At 48.2% G+C, this 23,976-nt stretch overlaps 2 protein-coding genes across 3 annotated transcripts in view; both read left to right on the forward strand.

Annotated features, from left to right (window-relative positions):
* LOC146007345 (uncharacterized) overlaps positions 1–17,902 on the forward strand; it is a 49,862-nt gene extending 31,960 nt beyond the window's left edge. Inside the window, exons 6-9 of the mRNA XM_083145693.1 lie at positions 2,051–2,129; positions 7,438–7,535; positions 7,634–9,248; positions 15,438–17,902. Of these exons, the coding sequence (XP_083001819.1) occupies positions 2,051–2,129; positions 7,438–7,535; positions 7,634–9,248; positions 15,438–16,759 (3,114 nt within the window). The 3' untranslated portion in view covers positions 16,760–17,902. The remainder of the gene's footprint in view (positions 1–2,050; positions 2,130–7,437; positions 7,536–7,633; positions 9,249–15,437) is intronic.
* Positions 1–23,976, forward strand: part of LOC146009803 (uncharacterized) — a 131,673-nt gene that overhangs the window by 57,642 nt on the left and 50,055 nt on the right. The window lies entirely within an intron of this gene.

Below are 23,976 nucleotides of genomic sequence, written 5' to 3' on the forward strand. Positions count from 1 at the left end.
GGTGCGGACCCCGATGTTACTGTAATACAGGTGGTGCGGACCCCGGTGTTACTGTAATACAGGTGGTGCGGACCCCGGTGTTACTGTAATACATGTGGTGCGGACACCGGTGTTACTGTAATACAGGTGGTGCGGACCTCGGTGTTACTGTAATACAGGTGGTGCGGACCCCGATGTTACTGTAATACAGGTGGTGCGGACCCCGGTGTTACTGTAATACAGGTGGTGCAGACCCCGGTGTTACTGTAATACAGGTGGTGCGGACCCCGATGTTACTGTAATACAGGTGGTGCGGACCCCGGTGTTACTGTAATACAGGTGGTGCGGACCCCGATGTTACTGTAATACAGGTGGTGCGGACCCCGGTGTTACTGTAATACAGGTGGTGCGGACCCCGGTGTTACTGTAATACAGGTGGTGCGGACCCTGGTGTTACTGTAGTACAGGTGGTGCGGACCCTGGTGTTACTGTAATACAGGTGGTGTGGACCCCGGTGTTACTGTAATACAGGTGGCGCGGACCCCAGTGTTACTGTAATACAGGTGGAGCAGACCCCGGTGTTACTGTAATACAGGTGGCACAGACCCTGGTGTTACTGTAATACAGGTGGAGCAGACCCCGGTGTTACTGTAATACAGGTGGCACAGACCCTGGTGTTACTGTAATACAGGTGGAGCAGACCCCGGTGTTACTGTTATACAGGTGGTGCGGACCCGGGTGTTACTGTAATACAGGTGGTGCGAACCCCGGTGTTACTGTAATAGAGGTGGTGAGGCCCTCGGTGTTACTGTAATACAGGTGGTGCGGACCCCGGTGTTACTGTAATACATGTGGTGCGGACACCGGTGTTACTGTAATACAGGTGGTGCGGACCCCGGTGTTACTGTAATACAGGTGGTGCGGACCCCGATGTTACTGTAATACAGGTGGTGCGGACCCCGGTGTTACTGTAATACAGGTGGTGCGGACCCCGGTGTTACTGTAATACAGGTGGTGCGGACCCCGATGTTACTGTAATACAGGTGGTGCGGACCCCGGTGTTACTGTAATACAGGTGGTGCGGACCCCGGTGTTACTGTAATACATGTGGTGCGGACACCGGTGTTACTGTAATACAGGTGGTGCGGACCTCGGTGTTACTGTAATACAGGTGGTGCGGACCCCGATGTTACTGTAATACAGGTGGTGCGGACCCCGGTGTTACTGTAATACAGGTGGTGCAGACCCCGGTGTTACTGTAATACAGGTGGTGCGGACCCCGATGTTACTGTAATACAGGTGGTGCGGACCCCGGTGTTACTGTAATACAGGTGGTGCGGACCCCGATGTTACTGTAATACAGGTGGTGCGGACCCCGGTGTTACTGTAATACAGGTGGTGCGGACCCCGGTGTTACTGTAATACAGGTGGTGCGGACCCTGGTGTTACTGTAGTACAGGTGGTGCGGACCCTGGTGTTACTGTAATACAGGTGGTGTGGACCCCGGTGTTACTGTAATACAGGTGGCGCGGACCCCAGTGTTACTGTAATACAGGTGGTGCGGAACCCGGTGTCACTGTAATACAGGTGGTGCGGACCCCGGTGTTACTGTAATACAGGCTGCGAGGACCCTGGTGTTACTATAAGACAGGTGGTGCGGACCCCGGTGTTACTGTAATACAGGTGGTGCAGACCCCGGTGTTACTGTAATACAGGTGGTGCGGACTGTGGTGTTACTGTAATACAGGTGGTGCGGACTGTGGTGTAACTAATACAGGTGGTGCAGACCCCGGTGTTACTGTCATACAGGTGGTGCAGACCCCGGTGTTACTGTAATACAGGTGGTGCAGACCCCGGTGTTACTGTAATACAGGTGGTACAGACCCCGGTGTTACTGTAATACAGGTGGCGCGGACCCCGGTGGTACAGATGGCGCGGGGGATGTGACCGAAGAGGTGACTGCTGGGAATGGGACGTTAAACAGTAACACCGGGGGATCTGTCTGGGTGATGACTGTATCATTGTCTGTGTCAGGTGCCTATAGGATGTCACTGTCTATCTCTCCATGCAGGAAGGGGAGTATATAGAGGAACACAGGGGTCTGTACAAGGACGTGATGATGGAGAATCACCGGCCCCTCACATCACTGGGTAAGAGGAGACATTTATTGTACAGGGGAGAGCAGGTATGGGGGTCCCCTATATACACCCAGCATCTGATAATCACATATATACCATGTCTTCAGTCACTGTGTGTCTCCTACAGATGGGCCCAGTAACAGGAATACCCCAGAGAGATGTCCCCGTCCTCTGTATTCCCAGGATAATCACATATATACCATGTCCTCAGTCACTGTGTGTCTCCTACAGATGGGCCCAGTAACAGGAATACCCCAGAGAGATGTCCCCGTCCTCTGTATTCCCAGGATAATCACATATATACCGTGTCCTCAGTCACTGTGTGTCTCCTACAGATGGGCCCAGTAACAGGAAAACCCCAGAGAGATGTCCCCGTCCTCTGTATTCCCAGGATAATCACATATATACAATGTCCTCAGTCACTGTGTGTCTCCTACAGATGGGCCCAGTAACAGGAATACCCCAGAGAGATGTCCCCGTCCTCTGTATTCCCAGGATAATCACATATATACCATGTACTCAGTCACTGCGTGTCTCCTACAGATGGGCCCAGTAACAGGAATACCCCGGAGAGATGTCCCCGTCCTCTGTATTTCCAGGATAATCACATATATACCATGTCCTCAGTCACTGTGTGTCTCCTACAGATGGGCCCAGTAACAGGAATACCCCAGAGAGATGTCCCCGTCCTCTGTATTCCCAGGATAATCACATATATACCGTGTCCTCAGTCACTGCGTGTCTCCTACAGATGGGCCCAGTAACAGGAATACCCCAGAGAGATGTCCCCGTCCTCTGTATTCCCAGGATAATCACATATATACAATGTCCTCAGTCACTGTGTGTCTCCTACAGATGGGCCCAGTAACAGGAATACCCCAGAGAGATGTCCCCGTCCTCTGTATTCCCAGGATAATCACATATATACCATGTCCTCAGTCACTGTGTGTCTTCTACAGATGGGCCTAGTAACAGGAATACCCCAGAGAGATGTCCCCGTCCTCTGTATTCCCAGGATAATCACATATATACTATGTACTCAGTCACTGTGTGTCTCCTACAGATGGGCCCAGTAACAGGAATACCCCAGAGAGATGTCCCCGTCCTCTGTATTCCCAGGATAATCACATATATACAATGTCCTCAGTCACTGCGTGTCTCCTACAGATGGGCCAGTAACAGGAATACCCCAGAGAGATGTCCCCGTCCTCTGTATTCCCAGGATAATCACATATATACAATGTCCTCAGTCACTGCGTGTCTCCTACAGATGGGCCAGTAACAGGAATACCCCAGAGAGATGTCCCCGTCCTCTGTATTCCCAGGATAATCACATATATACAATGTCCTCAGTCACTGCGTGTCTCATACAGATGGGGCCAGTAACAGGAATACCCCAGAGAGATGTCCCCGTCCTCTGTATTCCCAGGATAATCACATATATACAATGTCCTCAGTCACTGTTTGTCTCCTATAGATGGGCCCAGTAACAGGAATACCCCAGAGAGATGTCCCCGTCCTCTGTATTCCCAGGATAATCACATATATACAATGTACTCAGTCACTGTGTGTCTCATACAGATGGGGCCAGTAACAGGAATACCCCAGAGAGATGTCCCCGTCCTCTGTATTCCCAGGATAATCACATATATACAATGTCCTCAGTCACTGTGTGTCTCCTATAGATGGGGCCAGTAACAGGAATACCCCAGAGAGATGTCCCCGTCCTCTGTATTCCCAGGATAATCACATATATACAATGTACTCAGTCACTGTGTGTCTCCTACAGATGGGCCCAGTAACAGGAATACCCCAGAGAGATGTCCCCGTCCTCTGTATTCCCAGGATAATCACATATATACCATGTCCTCAGTCACTGTGTGTCTCCTACAGATGGGCCCAGTAACAGAGATACCCCAGAGAGATGTCCCCGTCCTCTGTATTCCCAGGATAATCACATATATACAATGTCCTCAGTCACTGTGTGTCTCCTACAGATGGGCCCAGTAACAGGAATACCCCAGAGAGATGTCCCCGTCCCCTGTATTCCCAGGATAATCACATATATACCATGTCCTCAGTCACTGCGTGTCTCCTACAGATGGGCCCAGTAACAGGAATACCCCAGAGAGATGTCCCCGTCCTCTGTATTCCCAGGATAATCACATATATACCATGTCCTCAGTCACTGCGTGTCTCCTACAGATGGGCCAGTAACAGGAATACCCCAGAGAGATGTCCCCGTCCTCTGTATTCCCAGGATAATCCCATATATACAATGTCCTCAGTCACTGTGTGTCTCCTACAGATGGGCCCAGTAACAGGAATACCCCAGAGAGATGTCCCCGTCCTCTGTATTCCCAGGATAATCCCATATATACAATGTCCTCAGTCACTGTGTGTCTCCTACAGATGGGCCCAGTAACAGGAATACCCCAGAGAGATGTCCCCGTCCTCTGTATTCCCAGGATAATCACATATATACCATGTCCTCAGTCACTGCGTGCCTCCTACAGATGGGCCCAGTAACAGGAATACCCCAGAGAGATGTCCCCGTCCTCTGTATTCCCAGGATAATCACATATATACCATGTCCTCAGTCACTGCGTGTCTCCTACAGATGGGCCAGTAACAGGAATACCCCAGAGAGATGTCCCCGTCCTCTGTATTCCCAGGATAATCACATATATACCGTGTCCTCAGTCACTGTGTGTCTCCTACAGATGGGCCCAGTAACAGGAAAACCCCAGAGAGATGTCCCCGTCCTCTGTATTCCCAGGATAATCACATATATACAATGTCCTCAGTCACTGTGTGTCTCCTACAGATGGGCCCAGTAACAGGAATACCCCAGAGAGATGTCCCCGTCCTCTGTATTCCCAGGATAATCACATATATACCATGTACTCAGTCACTGCGTGTCTCCTACAGATGGGCCCAGTAACAGGAATACCCCGGAGAGATGTCCCCGTCCTCTGTATTTCCAGGATAATCACATATATACCATGTCCTCAGTCACTGTGTGTCTCCTACAGATGGGCCCAGTAACAGGAATACCCCAGAGAGATGTCCCCGTCCTCTGTATTCCCAGGATAATCACATATATACCGTGTCCTCAGTCACTGCGTGTCTCCTACAGATGGGCCCAGTAACAGGAATACCCCAGAGAGATGTCCCCGTCCTCTGTATTCCCAGGATAATCACATATATACAATGTCCTCAGTCACTGTGTGTCTCCTACAGATGGGCCCAGTAACAGGAATACCCCAGAGAGATGTCCCCGTCCTCTGTATTCCCAGGATAATCACATATATACCATGTCCTCAGTCACTGTGTGTCTTCTACAGATGGGCCTAGTAACAGGAATACCCCAGAGAGATGTCCCCGTCCTCTGTATTCCCAGGATAATCACATATATACTATGTACTCAGTCACTGTGTGTCTCCTACAGATGGGCCCAGTAACAGGAATACCCCAGAGAGATGTCCCCGTCCTCTGTATTCCCAGGATAATCACATATATACAATGTCCTCAGTCACTGCGTGTCTCCTACAGATGGGCCAGTAACAGGAATACCCCAGAGAGATGTCCCCGTCCTCTGTATTCCCAGGATAATCACATATATACAATGTCCTCAGTCACTGCGTGTCTCCTACAGATGGGCCAGTAACAGGAATACCCCAGAGAGATGTCCCCGTCCTCTGTATTCCCAGGATAATCACATATATACAATGTCCTCAGTCACTGCGTGTCTCATACAGATGGGGCCAGTAACAGGAATACCCCAGAGAGATGTCCCCGTCCTCTGTATTCCCAGGATAATCACATATATACAATGTCCTCAGTCACTGTTTGTCTCCTATAGATGGGCCCAGTAACAGGAATACCCCAGAGAGATGTCCCCGTCCTCTGTATTCCCAGGATAATCACATATATACAATGTACTCAGTCACTGTGTGTCTCATACAGATGGGGCCAGTAACAGGAATACCCCAGAGAGATGTCCCCGTCCTCTGTATTCCCAGGATAATCACATATATACAATGTCCTCAGTCACTGTGTGTCTCCTATAGATGGGGCCAGTAACAGGAATACCCCAGAGAGATGTCCCCGTCCTCTGTATTCCCAGGATAATCACATATATACAATGTACTCAGTCACTGTGTGTCTCCTACAGATGGGCCCAGTAACAGGAATACCCCAGAGAGATGTCCCCGTCCTCTGTATTCCCAGGATAATCACATATATACCATGTCCTCAGTCACTGTGTGTCTCCTACAGATGGGCCCAGTAACAGAGATACCCCAGAGAGATGTCCCCGTCCTCTGTATTCCCAGGATAATCACATATATACAATGTCCTCAGTCACTGTGTGTCTCCTACAGATGGGCCCAGTAACAGGAATACCCCAGAGAGATGTCCCCGTCCCCTGTATTCCCAGGATAATCACATATATACCATGTCCTCAGTCACTGCGTGTCTCCTACAGATGGGCCCAGTAACAGGAATACCCCAGAGAGATGTCCCCGTCCTCTGTATTCCCAGGATAATCACATATATACCATGTCCTCAGTCACTGCGTGTCTCCTACAGATGGGCCAGTAACAGGAATACCCCAGAGAGATGTCCCCGTCCTCTGTATTCCCAGGATAATCCCATATATACAATGTCCTCAGTCACTGTGTGTCTCCTACAGATGGGCCCAGTAACAGGAATACCCCAGAGAGATGTCCCCGTCCTCTGTATTCCCAGGATAATCCCATATATACAATGTCCTCAGTCACTGTGTGTCTCCTACAGATGGGCCCAGTAACAGGAATACCCCAGAGAGATGTCCCCGTCCTCTGTATTCCCAGGATAATCACATATATACCATGTCCTCAGTCACTGCGTGCCTCCTACAGATGGGCCCAGTAACAGGAATACCCCAGAGAGATGTCCCCGACCTCTGTATTCCCAGGATAATCACATATATATCATGTCCTCAGTCACTGTGTGTCTCCTACAGATGGGCCCAGTAACAGGAATACCCCAGAGAGATGTCCCCGTCCTCTATATTCCAAGGATAATCACATATATACAATGTCCTCAGTCACTGCGTGTCTCCTACAGATGGGCCCAGTAACAGGAATACCCCAGAGAGATGTCCCCGTCCTCTGTATTCCCAGGATAATCACATATATACCATGTACTCAGTCACTGTGTGTCTCCTACAGATGAGCCCAGTAACAGAGATACCCCAGAGAGATGTCCCCGTCCTCTGTATTCCCAGGATAATCACATATATACCATGTCCTCAGTCACTGTGTGTCTCCTACAGATGGGCCCAGTAACAGAGATACCCCAGAGAGATGTCCCCGTCCTCTGTATTCCCAGGATTGTACAGAGGAGAATCACAGGACCCCACAGGAGGATCAGGTAGGTGGGATTTAGGGTCTGTCACTATATGATCTGTACAGAAGCTGTGGGTCTTATACACTGATATTATACTGTGTAATGCTATTGTCTTAATTTAGTGTGAATCCCTGACTGTTATCAAGATAACTGACATAAAGGCAGAAGATACAGAGGGAGTAGAAGAGACGTTTGTGACTGACATGAAGGCAGAAGATACAGAGGGAGAAGAAGAGACGTATGTGACTGATAAGAAGGCAGAAGATACAGAGGGAGAAGAAGACACGTATGTGACTGATGTGAAGGCAGAAGATACAGAGGGAGAAGAAGAGACGTATGTGACTGATATGAAGGCAGAAGATACAGAGGGAGAAGAAGAGACGTATGTGACTGATATGAAGGCAGAAGGTACAGAGGGAGAAGAAGAGACGTATGTGACTGATATGAAGGCAGAAGATACAGAAGGAGGAGAAGAGACGTATGTGACTGATATGAAGGCAGAAGATACAGAGGGAGAAGAAGAGACGTATGTGACTGATATGAAGGCAGAAGATACAGAAGGAGGAGAAGAGACGTATGTGACTGATATGAAGGCAGAAGATACAGAGGGAGGAGAAGAGACGTATGTGACTGATATGAAGGCAGAAGATACAGAGGGAGAAGAAGACACGTATGTGACTGATATGAAGGCAGAAGATACAGAGGGAGAAGAAGAGACATATGTGACTGATATGAAGGCAGAAGGTACAGAGGGAGAAGAAGAGACATATGTGACTGATGTGAAGGCAGAAGATACAGAGGGAGAAGAAGAGACGTATGTGACTGATATGAAGGCAGAAGATACAGAGGGAGAAGAAGAGACGTATGTGACCGATATGAAGGCAGAAGATACAGAGGGAGAAGAAGAGACGTATGTGACTGATATGAAGGCAGAAGGTACAGATGGAGAAGAAGAGACGTATGTGACTTATATGAAGGCAGAAGATACAGAGGGAGAAGAAGAGACGTATGTGACTGATATGAAGGCAGAAGGTACAGAGGGAGAAGAAGAGACGTATGTGACTGATATGAAGGCAGAAGATACAGAGGGAGAAGAAGAGACGTATGTGACTGATATGAAGGCAGAAGATACAGAGGGAGAAGAAGAGACGTATGTGACTGATATGAAGGCAGAAGATACAGAGGGAGAAGAAGAGACGTATGTGACTGATATGAAGGCAGAAGGTACAGAGGGAGAAGAAGAGACGTATGTGACTGATATGAAGGCAGAAGATACAGAGGGAGAAGAAGAGACGTATGTGACTGATATGAAGGCAGAAGGTACAGAGGGAGAAGAAGAGACGTATGTGACTGATATGAAGGCAGAAGATACAGAGGGAGAAGAAGAGACGTATGTGACTGATATGAAGGCAGAAGATACAGAGGGAGAAGAAGAGACGTATGTGACTGATATGAAGGCAGAAGATACAGAGGGAGAAGAAGGGACGTATGTGACTGATATGAAGGCAGAAGATACAGAGGGAGAAGAAGACTCGTATGTGACTGATATGAAGGCAGAAGATACAGAGGGAGAAGAAGAGACGTATGTGACTGATATGAAGGCAGAAGATACAGAGGGAGAAGAAGAGACGTATGTGACCGATATGAAGGCAGAAGATACAGAGGGAGAAGAAGAGACGTATGTGAGGGGTGATCAGCAGTGTAAGGGTCAGGAGATACCTACAGATATCAGCACAGGTGAGTAATACATGTTTATTATAGAAGAGAGTCACATAGTGTCCTTTCTCAGTCACTACAAGCAATGTCTGATTTAAAACCTTGCTCTGTTAAACTAATTAAAAAAGGTTCTGACCAGTCTCCTACCCGCACTCTCTGGTGTATCTCATACATCAGGAGCCATCAGCCCCTATTATACTCCAGCTCTCACCTCACATCATGTCACTGTGTGTTACCAGCCCAGAGATCTGACCAGTCTCCTCCCCACACTCTCTGGTGTATGTCATACATCAGGAGCCATCAGCACCTATTATACTCCTGCTCTCCCCCTCACATCATGTCACTGTGTGTTACCAGCCCAGAGATCTGACCAGTCTCCTCCCCGCACTCTCTGGTGTATCACATACATCAGGAGCCATCAGCCCCTATTATACTCCTGCTCTCCCCTCACATCATGTCACTGTGTGTTACCAGCCCAGAGATCTGACCAGTCTCCTCCCCGCACTCTCTGGTGTATCTCATACATCAGGAGCCATCAGCCCCTATTATACTCCTGCTCTCCCCCTCACATCATGTCACTGTGTGTTACCAGCCCAGAGATCTGACCAGTCTCCTCCCCGCACTCTCTGGTGTATATCATACATCAGGAGCCATCAGCCCCTATTATACTCCAGCTCTCCCCCTCACATCATGTCACTGTGTGTTACCAGCCCAGAGATCTGACCAGTCTCCTCCCCGCACTCTCTGGTGTATCTCATACATCAGGTGCCATCAGCCCCTATTATACTCCTGCTACCCCTCACATCATGTCACTGTGTGTTACCAGCCCAGAGATCTGACCAGTCTCCTCCCCGCACTCTCTGGTGTATCTCATACATCAGGAGCCATCAGCCCCTATTATACTCCTGCTCTCCCCCTCACATCATGTCACTGTGTTACCAGCCCAGAGATCTGACCAGTCTCCTCCCCGCACTCTCTGGTGTATCTCATACATCAGAAGCCATCAGCCCCTATTATACTCCTGCTCTCCCCATCATGTCACTGTGTGTTACCAGCCCACAGATCTGACCAGTCTCCTCCCCGCACTCTCTGGTGTATCTCATGCATCAGGAGCCATCAGCCCCTATTATACTCCTGCTCTCCCCCTCACATCATGTCACTGTGTGTTACCAGCCCAGAGATCTGACCAGTCTCCTTCCCGCACTCTCTGGTGTATCTCATACATCAGGAGCCATCAGCCCCTATTATACTCCTGCTCTCCCCCTCACATCATGTCACTGTGTGTTACCAGCCCAGAGATCTGACCAGTCTCCTCCCCACACTACCTGGTGTATCTCATACATCAGCTGCCATCAGCCCCTATTATACTCCTGCTCTCCCCCTCACATCATGTCACTGTGTGTTACCAGCCCAGAGATCTGACCAGTCTCCTCCCCACACTCTCTGGTGTATGTCATACATCAGGAGCCATCAGCACCTATTATACTCCTGCTCTCCCCCTCACATCATGTCACTGTGTGTTACCAGCCCAGAGATCTGACCAGTCTCCTCCCCGCACTCTCTGGTGTATCACATACATCAGGAGCCATCAGCCCCTATTATACTCCTGCTCTCCCCTCACATCATGTCACTGTGTGTTACCAGCCCAGAGATCTGACCAGTCTCCTCCCCGCACTCTCTGGTGTATCTCATACATCAGGAGCCATCAGCCCCTATTATACTCCTGCTCTCCCCCTCACATCATGTCACTGTGTGTTACCAGCCCAGAGATCTGACCAGTCTCCTCCCCGCACTCTCTGGTGTATATCATACATCAGGAGCCATCAGCCCCTATTATACTCCAGCTCTCCCCCTCACATCATGTCACTGTGTGTTACCAGCCCAGAGATCTGACCAGTCTCCTCCCCGCACTCTCTGGTGTATCTCATACATCAGGTGCCATCAGCCCCTATTATACTCCTGCTACCCCTCACATCATGTCACTGTGTGTTACCAGCCCAGAGATCTGACCAGTCTCCTCCCCGCACTCTCTGGTGTATCTCATACATCAGGAGCCATCAGCCCCTATTATACTCCTGCTCTCCCCCTCACATCATGTCACTGTGTTACCAGCCCAGAGATCTGACCAGTCTCCTCCCCGCACTCTCTGGTGTATCTCATACATCAGAAGCCATCAGCCCCTATTATACTCCTGCTCTCCCCATCACATCATGTCACTGTGTGTTACCAGCCCACAGATCTGACCAGTCTCCTCCCCGCACTCTCTGGTGTATCTCATGCATCAGGAGCCATCAGCCCCTATTATACTCCTGCTCTCCCCCTCACATCATGTCACTGTGTGTTACCAGCCCAGAGATCTGACCAGTCTCCTTCCCGCACTCTCTGGTGTATCTCATACATCAGGAGCCATCAGCCCCTATTATACTCCTGCTCTCCCCCTCACATCATGTCACTGTGTGTTACCAGCCCAGAGATCTGACCAGTCTCCTCCCCACACTACCTGGTGTATCTCATACATCAGCTGCCATCAGCCCCTATTATACTCCTGCTCTCCCCCTCACATCATGTCACTGTGTGTTACCAGCCCAGAGATCTGACCAGTCTCCTCCCCGCACTCTCTGGTGTATCTCATACATCAGCAGCCATCAGCCCCTATTATACTCCTGCTCTCCCCCTCACATCATGTCACTGTGTGTTACCAGCCCAGAGATCTGACCAGTCTCCTCCCCGCACTCTCTGGTGTATCTCATACATCAGGAGCCATCAGCCCCTATTATACTCCTGCTCTCCCCTCACATCATGTCACTGTGTTACCAGCCCAGAGATCTGACCAGTCTCCTCCCCGCACTCTCTGGTGTATCTCATACATCAGCAGCCATCAGCCCCTATTATACTCCTGCTCACCCCCTCACATCATGTCACTGTGTGTTACCAGCCCAGAGATCTGACCAGTCTCCTCCCCGCACTCTCTGGTGTATCTCATACATCAGGAGCCATCAGCCCCTATTATACTCCTGCTCTCCCCCTCACATCATGTCACTGTGTGTTACCAGCCCAGAGATCTGACCAGTCTCCTCCTCGCACTCTCTGGTGTATCTCATACATCAGGAGCCATCAGCCCCTATTATACTCCTGCTCTCCCCCTCACATCATGTCACTGTGTGTTACCAGCCCAGATATCTGACCAGTCTCCTCCCCGCACTCTCTGGTGTATCTCATACATCAGTAGCCATCAGCCCCTATTATACTCCTGCTCTCCCCCTCACATCATGTCACTGTGTGTTACCAGCCCAGAGATCTGACCAGTCTCCTCTCCGCACTCTCTGGTGTATCTCATACATCAGGAGCCATCAGCCCCTATTATACTCCTGCTCTCCTCCTCACATCATGTCACTGTGTGTTACCAGCCCAGAGATCTGACCAGTCTCCTCTCCGCACTCTCTGGTGTATCTCATACATCAGGAGCCATCAGTCCCTATTATACTCCTGCTCTCCCCCTCACATCATGTCACTGTGTGTTACCAGCCCAGAGATCTGACCAGTCTCCTCCCCGCACTCTCTGGTGTATCTCATACATCAGGAGCCATCAGCCCCTATTATACTCCTGCTCTCCCCCTCACATCATGTCACTGTGTGTTACCAGCCCAGAGATCTGACCAGTCTCCTCCCCGCACTCTCTGGTGTATATCATACATCAGGAGCCATCAGCCCCTATTATACTCCAGCTCTCCCCCTCACATCATGTCACTGTGTGTTACCAGCCCAGAGATCTGACCAGTCTCCTCCCCGCACTCTCTGGTGTATCTCATACATCAGGTGCCATCAGCCCCTATTATACTCCTGCTACCCCTCACATCATGTCACTGTGTGTTACCAGCCCAGAGATCTGACCAGTCTCCTCCCCGCACTCTCTGGTGTATCTCATACATCAGGAGCCATCAGCCCCTATTATACTCCTGCTCTCCCCCTCACATCATGTCACTGTGTTACCAGCCCAGAGATCTGACCAGTCTCCTCCCCGCACTCTCTGGTGTATCTCATACATCAGAAGCCATCAGCCCCTATTATACTCCTGCTCTCCCCATCACATCATGTCACTGTGTGTTACCAGCCCACAGATCTGACCAGTCTCCTCCCCGCACTCTCTGGTGTATCTCATGCATCAGGAGCCATCAGCCCCTATTATACTCCTGCTCTCCCCCTCACATCATGTCACTGTGTGTTACCAGCCCAGAGATCTGACCAGTCTCCTTCCCGCACTCTCTGGTGTATCTCATACATCAGGAGCCATCAGCCCCTATTATACTCCTGCTCTCCCCCTCACATCATGTCACTGTGTGTTACCAGCCCAGAGATCTGACCAGTCTCCTCCCCACACTACCTGGTGTATCTCATACATCAGCTGCCATCAGCCCCTATTATACTCCTGCTCTCCCCCTCACATCATGTCACTGTGTGTTACCAGCCCAGAGATCTGACCAGTCTCCTCCCCGCACTCTCTGGTGTATCTCATACATCAGCAGCCATCAGCCCCTATTATACTCCTGCTCTCCCCCTCACATCATGTCACTGTGTGTTACCAGCCCAGAGATCTGACCAGTCTCCTCCCCGCACTCTCTGGTGTATCTCATACATCAGGAGCCATCAGCCCCTATTATACTCCTGCTCTCCCCTCACATCATGTCACTGTGTTACCAGCCCAGAGATCTGACCAGTCTCCTCCCCGCACTCTCTGGTGTATCTCATACATCAGCAGCCATCAGCCCCTATTATACTCCTGCTCACCCCCTCACATCATGTCACTGTGTGTTACCAGCCCAGAGATCTGACCAGTCTCCTCCCCGCACTCTCTGGTGTATCTCATACATCAGGAGCCATCAGCCCCTATTATACTCCTGCTCTCCCCCTCACATCATGTCACTGTGTGTTACCAGCCCAGAGATCTGACCAGTCTCCTCCCCGCACTCTCTGGTGTATCTCATACATCAGGAGCCATCAGCCCCTATTATACTCCTGCTCTCCCCCTCACATCATGTCACTGTGTGTTACCAGCCCAGATATCTGACCAGTCTCCTCCCCGCACTCTCTGGTGTATCTCATACATCAGTAGCCATCAGCCCCTATTATACTCCTGCTCTCCCCCTCACATCATGTCACTGTGTGTTACCAGCCCAGAGATCTGACCAGTCTCCTCTCCGCACTCTCTGGTGTATCTCATACATCAGGAGCCATCAGCCCCTATTATACTCCTGCTCTCCTCCTCACATCATGTCACTGTGTGTTACCAGCCCAGAGATCTGACCAGTCTCCTCTCCGCACTCTCTGGTGTATCTCATACATCAGGAGCCATCAGTCCCTATTATACTCCTGCTCTCCCCCTCACATCATGTCACTGTGTGTTACCAGCCCAGAGATCTGACCAGTCTCCTCCCCGCACTCTCTGGTGTGTCTCATACATCAGGAGCCATCAGCCCCTATTATACTCCTGCTCTCTCCCTCACATCATGTCACTGTGTGTTACCAGCCCAGAGATCTGACCGGTCTCCTCCCCGCACTCTCTGGTGTATCTCATACATCAGGAGCCATCAGCCCCTATTATACTCCTGCTCTCCCCCCTCACATCATGTCACTGTGTGTTACCAGCCCAGAGATCTGACCAGTCTCCTCCCCGCACTCTCTGGTGTATCTCATACATCAGGTGCCATCAGCCCCTATTATACTCCTGCTCTCCCCCTCACATCATGTCACTGTGTGTTACCAGCCCAGAGATCTGACCAGTCTCCTCCCCACACTCTCTGGTGTATCTCATACATCAGGAGCCATCAGCCCCTATTATACTCCTGCTCTCCCCCCTCACATCATGTCACTGTGTGTTACCAGCCCAGAGATCTGACCAGTCTCCTCCCCGCACTCTCTGGTGTATCTCATACATCAGCAGCCATCAGCCCCTATTATACTCCTGCTCTCATAGAAGGGATGTTTGCAGCGTGGTTGAATCGCCATCAGCTTGTGGGCACCATATTTGGGACACCAAGGACATATAAGTTGTTGCCCCTCTGTATATAAAGCAGTAGCGATGTCACATGACATCCACGTGTAATCAGTTGTAGTTGGGGAATGTAAATGCAACAACTGAACCTCTTGATCTCACTAATTGTATAATGTGTTCCTGGTGGTAACAACACCCTATTGTCATACATGTATTTCCAGCAGATGGAGGCACCGGCAGGAAGACCTCGGAGGGAGATCTCATATTGTCCCCAGATAGTTATATACAAGATGACATCACACAGGACTCTCCAGGAGACATCCCCGTTACTGTACATATACATCCTGTACCTGACAGCGCTGATATACCATCTGATCCCGCAAATCATGGGAAATGTTCTCCCAATAACTCTAGTATTGCTACAGATAGTACTGCTCACACAGGGGATTCAGTCTTTACCTGTTTTGATTGTGGTAAAGGTTTTGTGCATAGGTCAGTGTTATTTATACATCAGAGATGTCACACAGGGGAGAGGCCATATCCATGTTCTGAGTGTGGGAAATGTTTTACATGTAAAACAGATCTCGTTACACATCAGAAATATCACACAGGTGAGAGTCTATTTTCATGTTCTGTGTGTGGGCAATGTTTTACACGGAAATCAAATCTTCGTACACATGAGAAAATTCACACAGGTGAGAAGCCATTTCCTTGTTCTAAGTGTGGGAAATGTTTTACTCGGAAATCAAATCTTGTTATACATGAGAAAAGTCACACAGGTGACAAGCCGTTTCCATGCTCTGCGTGTGAGAAATGTTTTACACGGAAATCAAGTCTTGTTATACATGAGAAAAGTCACACAGGTGAGAAACTATTTCCATGTTCTGAATGTGGGAAATGTTTTACACGGAAATCAAATCTTGTTATACATGAGAAAAGTCACACAGGTGAGAAGCTATTTCCATGTTCTGAGTGTGAGAAATGTTTTACACGGAAATCAAGTCTTGTTATACATGAGAAAAGTCACACAGGTGAGAAACCATTTACATGTTCTGAGTGTGGGAAATGTTTTATACAGAAATCAAATCTTGTTATACATGAGAAAAGTCACACAGGTAAGAAACTTTTTCCATGTTCTGAGTGTCGGAAATGTTTTTCACAGAAATCAGACCTTGTTAGACATCAGAGAGTTCACACAGGTGAGAAATTATTTCCATGTTCTGAGTGTGGGAAATGTTTTACACAGAAATCAGATCTTGTTAGACATCAGAGAAGTCACACAGGTGAAAGCCCATATCAATGTTCTGAGTGTTACAAATGTTTTAAACAGAATTCAGTTCTTCTTAAACATATGAGATATCACACAGGTGAGAAACCATTTCCATGCTCTGAGTGTGGGAAATGTTTTACATGTAAATCTAATCTTGTCGTACATCAGAGACGTCACACAGGTGAGAGGCCATATCAATGTTCTGAGTGTGGGAAATGTTTTATACAAAAATCAGTTCTAATTAGACATCAGATAGGTCACACTGCTGAGTAGCCATTTACATGTTCTGAGTGTGGGAAATGTTTTATACAGAAATTGGTACTTATGTATTATCTGGGCTCCCATGTTAAATGCACCCCATTTTTTCATACCCCCACTATCCAACTACGCATGGAGTTGATTTTATATAGTGTGGCGAGCGCAGCGAGCCACCGTGCCCGAAGCGTGGTGAGCGCAGCGAGCCCCGCGAGGGGACGCGGTCTCATAAGAAAAACGGGAGCCCAGATATTACATAAGTACCGGGAAATGTTTTACATTCAAATATAATATTTTAGTACATCAGAGAACTCACACAGTGTGGGAAATCTTTTACATGGAAATCAAGTCTTGTTACACATAAGAGAACTCACACAGGTGAGAAACCATGTCCTTGCTTTGAATCTAGGAAATGTTTTGCTAATAAAGCAGATCTATTTACACATTAGAGAAGTGAAACAGGTGAGAACTCATTTCCTTGCTTTGAGTGTGTGAAATGTTTTACTCAGAAATTTTACCTTGTTATACATCAGAGAATACACACAGGAGATAACCCGTTTCCATGCTCTTGAGTGTGGGAAATGTTTTATACTGAGATCAGATCTTGTTACACATAAAATAATTCACTCAATCAAGAGGTCGTTTCCATGTACTGAGTGTGGGAAATCTTCTACACGGAAATCAAATCTTGTTACACATCAGGGAATACACACAGGCGAGAAACTGTTTCCTTGCTCTGAGTGTGGGAAATGTTCTACACGGAAATTAAACCTTGTTATACATCAGAGAATTCAAACAGGTGAGACCCCATTTTTATGTTCTAAATGTGGGAAATGTTTTACACTTAGAACAGATCTTGTTACAAATCAGAGACGTCACACAGGTTAACATATCAATCAGTTCTTGCTAAACACACAGGTGAGAAGAATGTTTCTGATTTAAGGAAATGATTGAAGTCACATGTTGTTATTGTTCACACAAATATACCCAGGTCATACTTTATCATTTCTAGGTATTTTACCCTAAAGAACACATTCATTTAAGCACCGTGTTTCTCTTCATTTCTTGTTTCCATTATATGAATATTTGAGCTTCTGTTTGATTTATATTCTTGAGTTTTTGTGTTTTCTTGTTATTTTGCCGAATCGCATCCATAATCTGAGCAGTACTGTTTATTCCATAAATTCCCCAGAAGGTGGCGCTATAACTGTACATATTAGACAGGAACTACAGCACCAGGAGTGATTGCACACGTACATTAGGGGGACCCCTTTATCTGAATTATTATACCACTTCTATCGATGTCAGGGGGTGTGGCCTCAGATGAATGGCGCACTTCTCTGCAAGGCAGATACAATTTGTGTGTCACTGCACCGTGTGTGTGTCACTGCCCCCGTGTGTGTGTGTCACTGCCCCCATGTGTGTGTCACGGCCTATGTGTGTATGTGTCACAGCCCCTGTTTGTGTGTCACAGCCCATGTGTGTGTTTGTGTGTCACTGCCCCAGTGTGCATGTCACTGTTCCCTTGTGTGTCACTGCCCATGTGTGTCACAGCCCCTGTGTGTGTGTGTTTCCCTGCCCTATGTGTGTTTGTATGTCACTGCCCCTGTGTTTCTGTGTCATTGCCCCATGTGTGTGTCACAGCCCCTGTGTGTTTGTTTGTGTGTCACTGCCCGCATTTGTGTGTCACTGCCTGTGTGTGTCACAGACCTGGTGCACGTGTGTGTGTGTGTCACAGCCACTGTGTGTGTTTGTGTGTCACTGTCCCTGTTTGTGTCACTGCCCCTGTGTGTATGTGTCACTGCCCCCCATGTGTTTGTGTCACTGCCCCTGTGTGTATGGTTATTTTAAACAATTATTTTAATTGGAAATAGCAGGACGATTAAACACATTTTTCTCATCAGTGATTACTAGGGAGGAGCAGACAGAGGAACCCACAGGTACCACACATGGGACGAGCCAGCTAGAACTTAATATTTACAACAGATGAGATAAAAAAGATCAGCAAAATGAAAACCAACAAATAGCAGATGTAGTACCAATATTCAAAAGAGGAGAAAGGGACGACCCAGCTAACTACAGGCCTGTGAGCTTAACATCAATAGTGGGTAAACTATTCCAGGGAATATTAAGGGATGGGATCCACAAACACTTACAGCTCCATGGTATAATCTGTATTAGCCAACACGGTTACTGAAAAATCGCTCGTGCCAAACAAATGGACCAGGCTTTTATGAGGAAGTCAACAACCTAGACAGTGGCGATGCTGTAGACGCGGCTTCCTAGATTTTGTAGAGTTATTAGATCACCCGAGGATGTCTCCGCTTCAGAGCGATCTTAATAAACTAGATGAGTGGGCAAAAAAGTGGAAGATGAGGTTCACTGTGGACAAATGCAAGGTCATGCACCTTGGGAGACATAACCAGTGCGCTAGTTATAACCTATGCGGGGATGAATTGGGTAATTCAGTACTCGAAAAGGATCTAGGAGTCCAAATAGACAACAAACTGGGGTGTAGTGCTCAATATAATATAGCAACAAAAAAGGCCAACAAAACTAGCATGTATTAAGAGGGGAATGGAAACTAGGGACTCAAAAGTAATTATACCTCTGTACAAATCATTGGTTAGACCTCACCTCGAGTACGGAGTACAATTCTGGGCCCCGCACTGTATAAAGGGCATCATAGAATTATGATTTTATTTTTATGGTTAGGACAGCCAAATTGTGGAACGCTCTCCCTGAAAAGATGGTGTCGGCAGATGGAGAGGTGGTGTCGGCAGATGGAGAAGTGGTGTAGGCAGATGGAGAGATGGTGTCGGCAGATGAAGAAGTGGTGTCGGCAGATGGAGAAGTGGTGTCGGCAGATGGAGAGGTGGTGTCGGCAGATGGAGAAGTGGTGTCGGCAGATGGAGAAGTGGTGTCGGCAGATGGAGAGGTGGTGTAGGCAGATGGAGAGGTGGTGTAGGCAGATGGAGAAGTGGTGTCGGCAGATGGAGAGGTGGTGTCGGCAGATGGAGAGGTGGTGTCGGCAGATGGAGAAGTGGTGTCGGCAGATGGAGAGGTGGTGTCGGCAGATGGAGAGGTGGTGTAGGGAGAGGTGGTGTAGGCAGATGGAGAAGTGGTGTCGGCAGATGGAGAAGTGGTGTCGGCAGATGGAGAAGTGGTGTAGGCAGATGGAGTGGTGGTGTAGGCAGATGGAGTGGTGGTGTCGGCAGATGGAGAAGTGGTGTCGGCAGATGGAGAGGTGGTGTCGGCAGATGGAGAAGTGGTGTCGGCAGATGGAGAGGTGGTGTCGGCAGATGGAGAAGTGGTGTAGGCAGATGGAGAGGTGGTGTCGGCAGATGGAGAGGTGGTGTCGGCAGATGGAGAAGTGGTGTAGGCAGATGGAGTGGTGGTGTCGGCAGATGCAGAGGTGGTGTCGGCAGATGGAGAGGTGGTGTAGGGAGAGGCGATGTTGGCAGATGGAGAGGTGGTGTCGGCAGATGGAGAAGTGGTGTCGGCAGATGGAGAAGTGGTGTCGGCAGATGGAGAAGTGGTGTCGGCAGATGGAGAGGTGGTGTAGGCAGATGGAGAGGTGGTGTCGGCAGATGGAGAAGTGGTGTCGGCAGATGGAGAAGTGGTGTCGGCAGATGGAGAGGTGGTGTCGGCAGATGGAGAGGTGGTGTCGGCAGATGGAGAAGTGGTGTAGGCAGATGGAGAGGTGGTGTCGGCAGATGGAGAAGTGGTGTAGGCAGATGGAGTGGTGGTGTCGGCAGATGCAGAGGTGGTGTCGGCAGATGGAGAGGTGGTGTAGGCAGATGGAGAGGTGGTGTAGGCAGATGGAGAAGTGGTGTCGGCAGATGGAGAAGGGGTGTCGGCAGATGGAGAGGTGGTCTCGGCAGATGGAGAGATGGTGTCGGCAGATGGAGAAGTGGTGTCGGCAGATGGAGAGGTGGTGTCGGCAGATGGAGAGGTGGTCTCGGCAGATGGAGAGATGGTGTCGGCAGATGGAGAGGTGGTCTCGGCAGATGGAGAGATGGTGTCGGCAGATGGAGGAGTGGTGTCGGCAGATGGAGAGGTGGTGTCGGCAGATGGAGGAGTGGTGTCGGCAGATGGAGGAGTGGTGTCGGCAGATGGAGGAGTGGTGTCGGCAGATGGAGAGGGGATGTTGGCAGATGGAGAAGGGGTGTCGGCAGATGGAGATGTGGTGTCGGCAGATGGAGAGATGGTGTCGGCAGATGGAGAAGTGGTGTCGGCAGATGGAGAGGTGGTGTCGGCAGATGGAGAAGTGGTGTCGGCAGATGAAGGGGTGTCGGCAGATGGAGAGGGGGTGTCGGCAGACACAATAAATAAAAAATACGGTTGGACAAACATCTATTGGGTAAAAACATCCAGGGGTACAAGCAATAATCATAATCTGTCTTTAAATGAATCAAGGTATAATAAGGGATGCAGCAAATGGATCATATACAGTAACCAAGGCTGTACTCGATGGACGCACATCTTTATTTGGCCTTCACTACTGTGTAACTATGTAATAACGGGGGAGGTGGGGCCGGGGGCCAGTCCTAACTCAATATCCAGGCACTATGACTTGCCGACACAGACATGTTCAAATATAATATACCCTTCATAATTGACTAATACCTTAATAAAAAAACTAACTTAAGTGCAGATGACGGGACAGAATCAGCCAACACCTTAATGATAATTACCTGCACCCCCAGCCCCAATCACGTGTCCTCTTGCCCTGCTTCCTCAATGCCGTGCCCACCCCCTCTTTCTACCTAATATTTATAAGTTATTCCTTTATTCATATTTGTCAAGAGTTGATTGGGCGGGACTGCCTTGTATTAATGATGCTGTCAATTCACCCATCATCCAGGTCCTGTTGCTAGGCAGAAATATCGTAACCCCCCCTAGGCCTGAAGGCTTTGGGGTCTACGCATGTGTACCCCTGTTATCTTGTGTTGATGACAATGTGCAGACTCGCAGTCTGTCCTTGTCCTCTGTACTCTCAACATTGCATTCTTAAACCTATAAAACCAAAATAATTCTGTACTAGAAATCGCTTTTCCATCACTGTTCTGCATCTTCAGCCAATTTCTGCAAGTCCTAGTGAAACAAGATGGCTGCTGTATCTGGCCAACACCTGCTGCGTAGCGCAAAGGGTAGGCCTCATACGCCGTGGCTAGTACCTTGTGCAACAAGCTAACGCCACCTGCAGCAATAATAACTGTATTTAAGAAACATCAGGAAGATCAAGTTCCGCTAGAAGGTGCTGTAGTGAAATTGCAGAGAATTTGGGTGATAATGTTTTATTCAGTTTACGATCTTTGACTATATTAAACTCTCTTGTAACAACTAGATGACTTTTCTGGACCTTATGGATAGTTTCAAATAGTTTTCACAGAAAGATAACTTGGCGGGAATTAGGAGCATACAAATACACAATTGTTATATCTCTATTTTTTAACTTCCCAACTAAAATGAAGTAGCGGCCATCTTTATCAGAAATGTGAGACGCTAATTCAAAATGGAGCAAGATATGAAAGAGAATTGCCAATCCGTGTCTTTTAAATGGACCATTTGCAAAATAACTTGTAGGGTAACGCGGGCATTATGCAGGATGGGGGGGGGGGGGGGGGGGACTTTGGATGGAAAATCAGTTTCCTGAAGTGCTCTCTCCTTATGGAAGGTCTCGAAGGCCAACCGTCTCTTATTAGGGGAACTTAACCTTTTGCAGTCCAAATATTTTTGGCAACTCAAACAGTCTGGTTTATATGTTTAAATTAATTGTCATTTTTTTTTTAATTTAAAAATGTTCTACAGTGTTGAACAGTGTTATCCATAGCGAGGCAGTAAACATGATATTCTGTAGAATGTGCATCAGACATGACTCCGAAAAAGGGGAGGGAAATAAGAGAAGGGAGCGTGGAGAAAAAGGACACAAAGGGAAAGGGAAAGAAACAACAGAACTAACTGAATTAGCCCAGGTATTAGGGCTGCAGTGTTTGTTTCCTAAAAACCATGGCAACAAAACACATTGGGGGCTGCCTTAAGTGGGGTCCTCCATGCAGTAACACACATAAAATGATAAATCTGGAAATAAAAGCACATATATCTAGAGATACAATATGGAGAGCTTGGCAGGTCCCAGACAACCATGAAATAGCGAGTGGAAATAACAGTAGCGATATTACAAGTTATATAAAAAACAAACAAATCTTATTTGCAGAATATGACAATTATTAAAAAGGTTTTTTGACCGAGAAAGCCCAAAATTCCTGAAATGTAACCGATAATCAAACCAATAATCGCCACTCCCTGGGCGCAATCACAGAACAACAGTGATACGCAACTAGAGTAACCAAAGACTCGAAGACACATATACAGGTGTGCTCATAAGTTTACATACCCTAACCCTAATACAGTGTATACAGTATATAACACTATAGAGTATATACAGTTGTGCTCATAAGTTTACATACCCTAACCCTAATACAGTGTATACAGTATATAACACTATAGAGTATATACAGGTGTGCTCATATGGTTACACACCCTAACCCTAATACAGTATATAACACTATAGAGTATATACAGGTGTGCTCATATGGTTACACACCCTAACCCTAATACAGTGTATACAGTATATAACACTATAGAGTATATACAGTTGTGCTTATAAGTTTACATACCCTAATACAGTATATAACACGGTACTTGTTTCCTAGCACGGCCACAATCGCGGGCATCGTCTGTCATTTTTAGTGGTATACGACGCGACCGACGCGATGCCCCCGATTTTCCCATTGAAATGCATTGAAAACAGTCAAAATCGTGTCGGTCGCGTCGTATGCGGCTAAAAAAGGCTTAAATGGTTCAGACGCGATGCCCACGATTTCCCCATAGGAAACAATGTTAAATGGCTCAATGTACCCGCGATGCCCCCGATTTCCCATAGGAAACAATGTTAAATGCCTCAATTTAACCAAATCATCATAGGGAACAATGGTAAATGGGCCAGAAACCCCCCAAAACACCCCTGACCAGTGAAATGTCCTCCCAAAAGTATTTTACGCCACCCCACGATCAACGCAAACACGAAGCGTGGCGAGCACAGCGAGCCCGCGAGGGTCGGCGGTACGCGTCCTCCGACCTTTTCATACCCCCACTATCCACGTCGGCGTGGAGTTGAGAATAGAATAGTGTGGCGAGCGCAGCGAGCCCCGCGAGGGGACGCGGATACC

Source organism: Crinia signifera, chromosome 6 (assembly GCF_055691185.1).
Source record: "Crinia signifera chromosome 6, ASM5569118v1, whole genome shotgun sequence".
Classification (NCBI taxonomy): domain Eukaryota; kingdom Metazoa; phylum Chordata; class Amphibia; order Anura; family Myobatrachidae; genus Crinia; species Crinia signifera.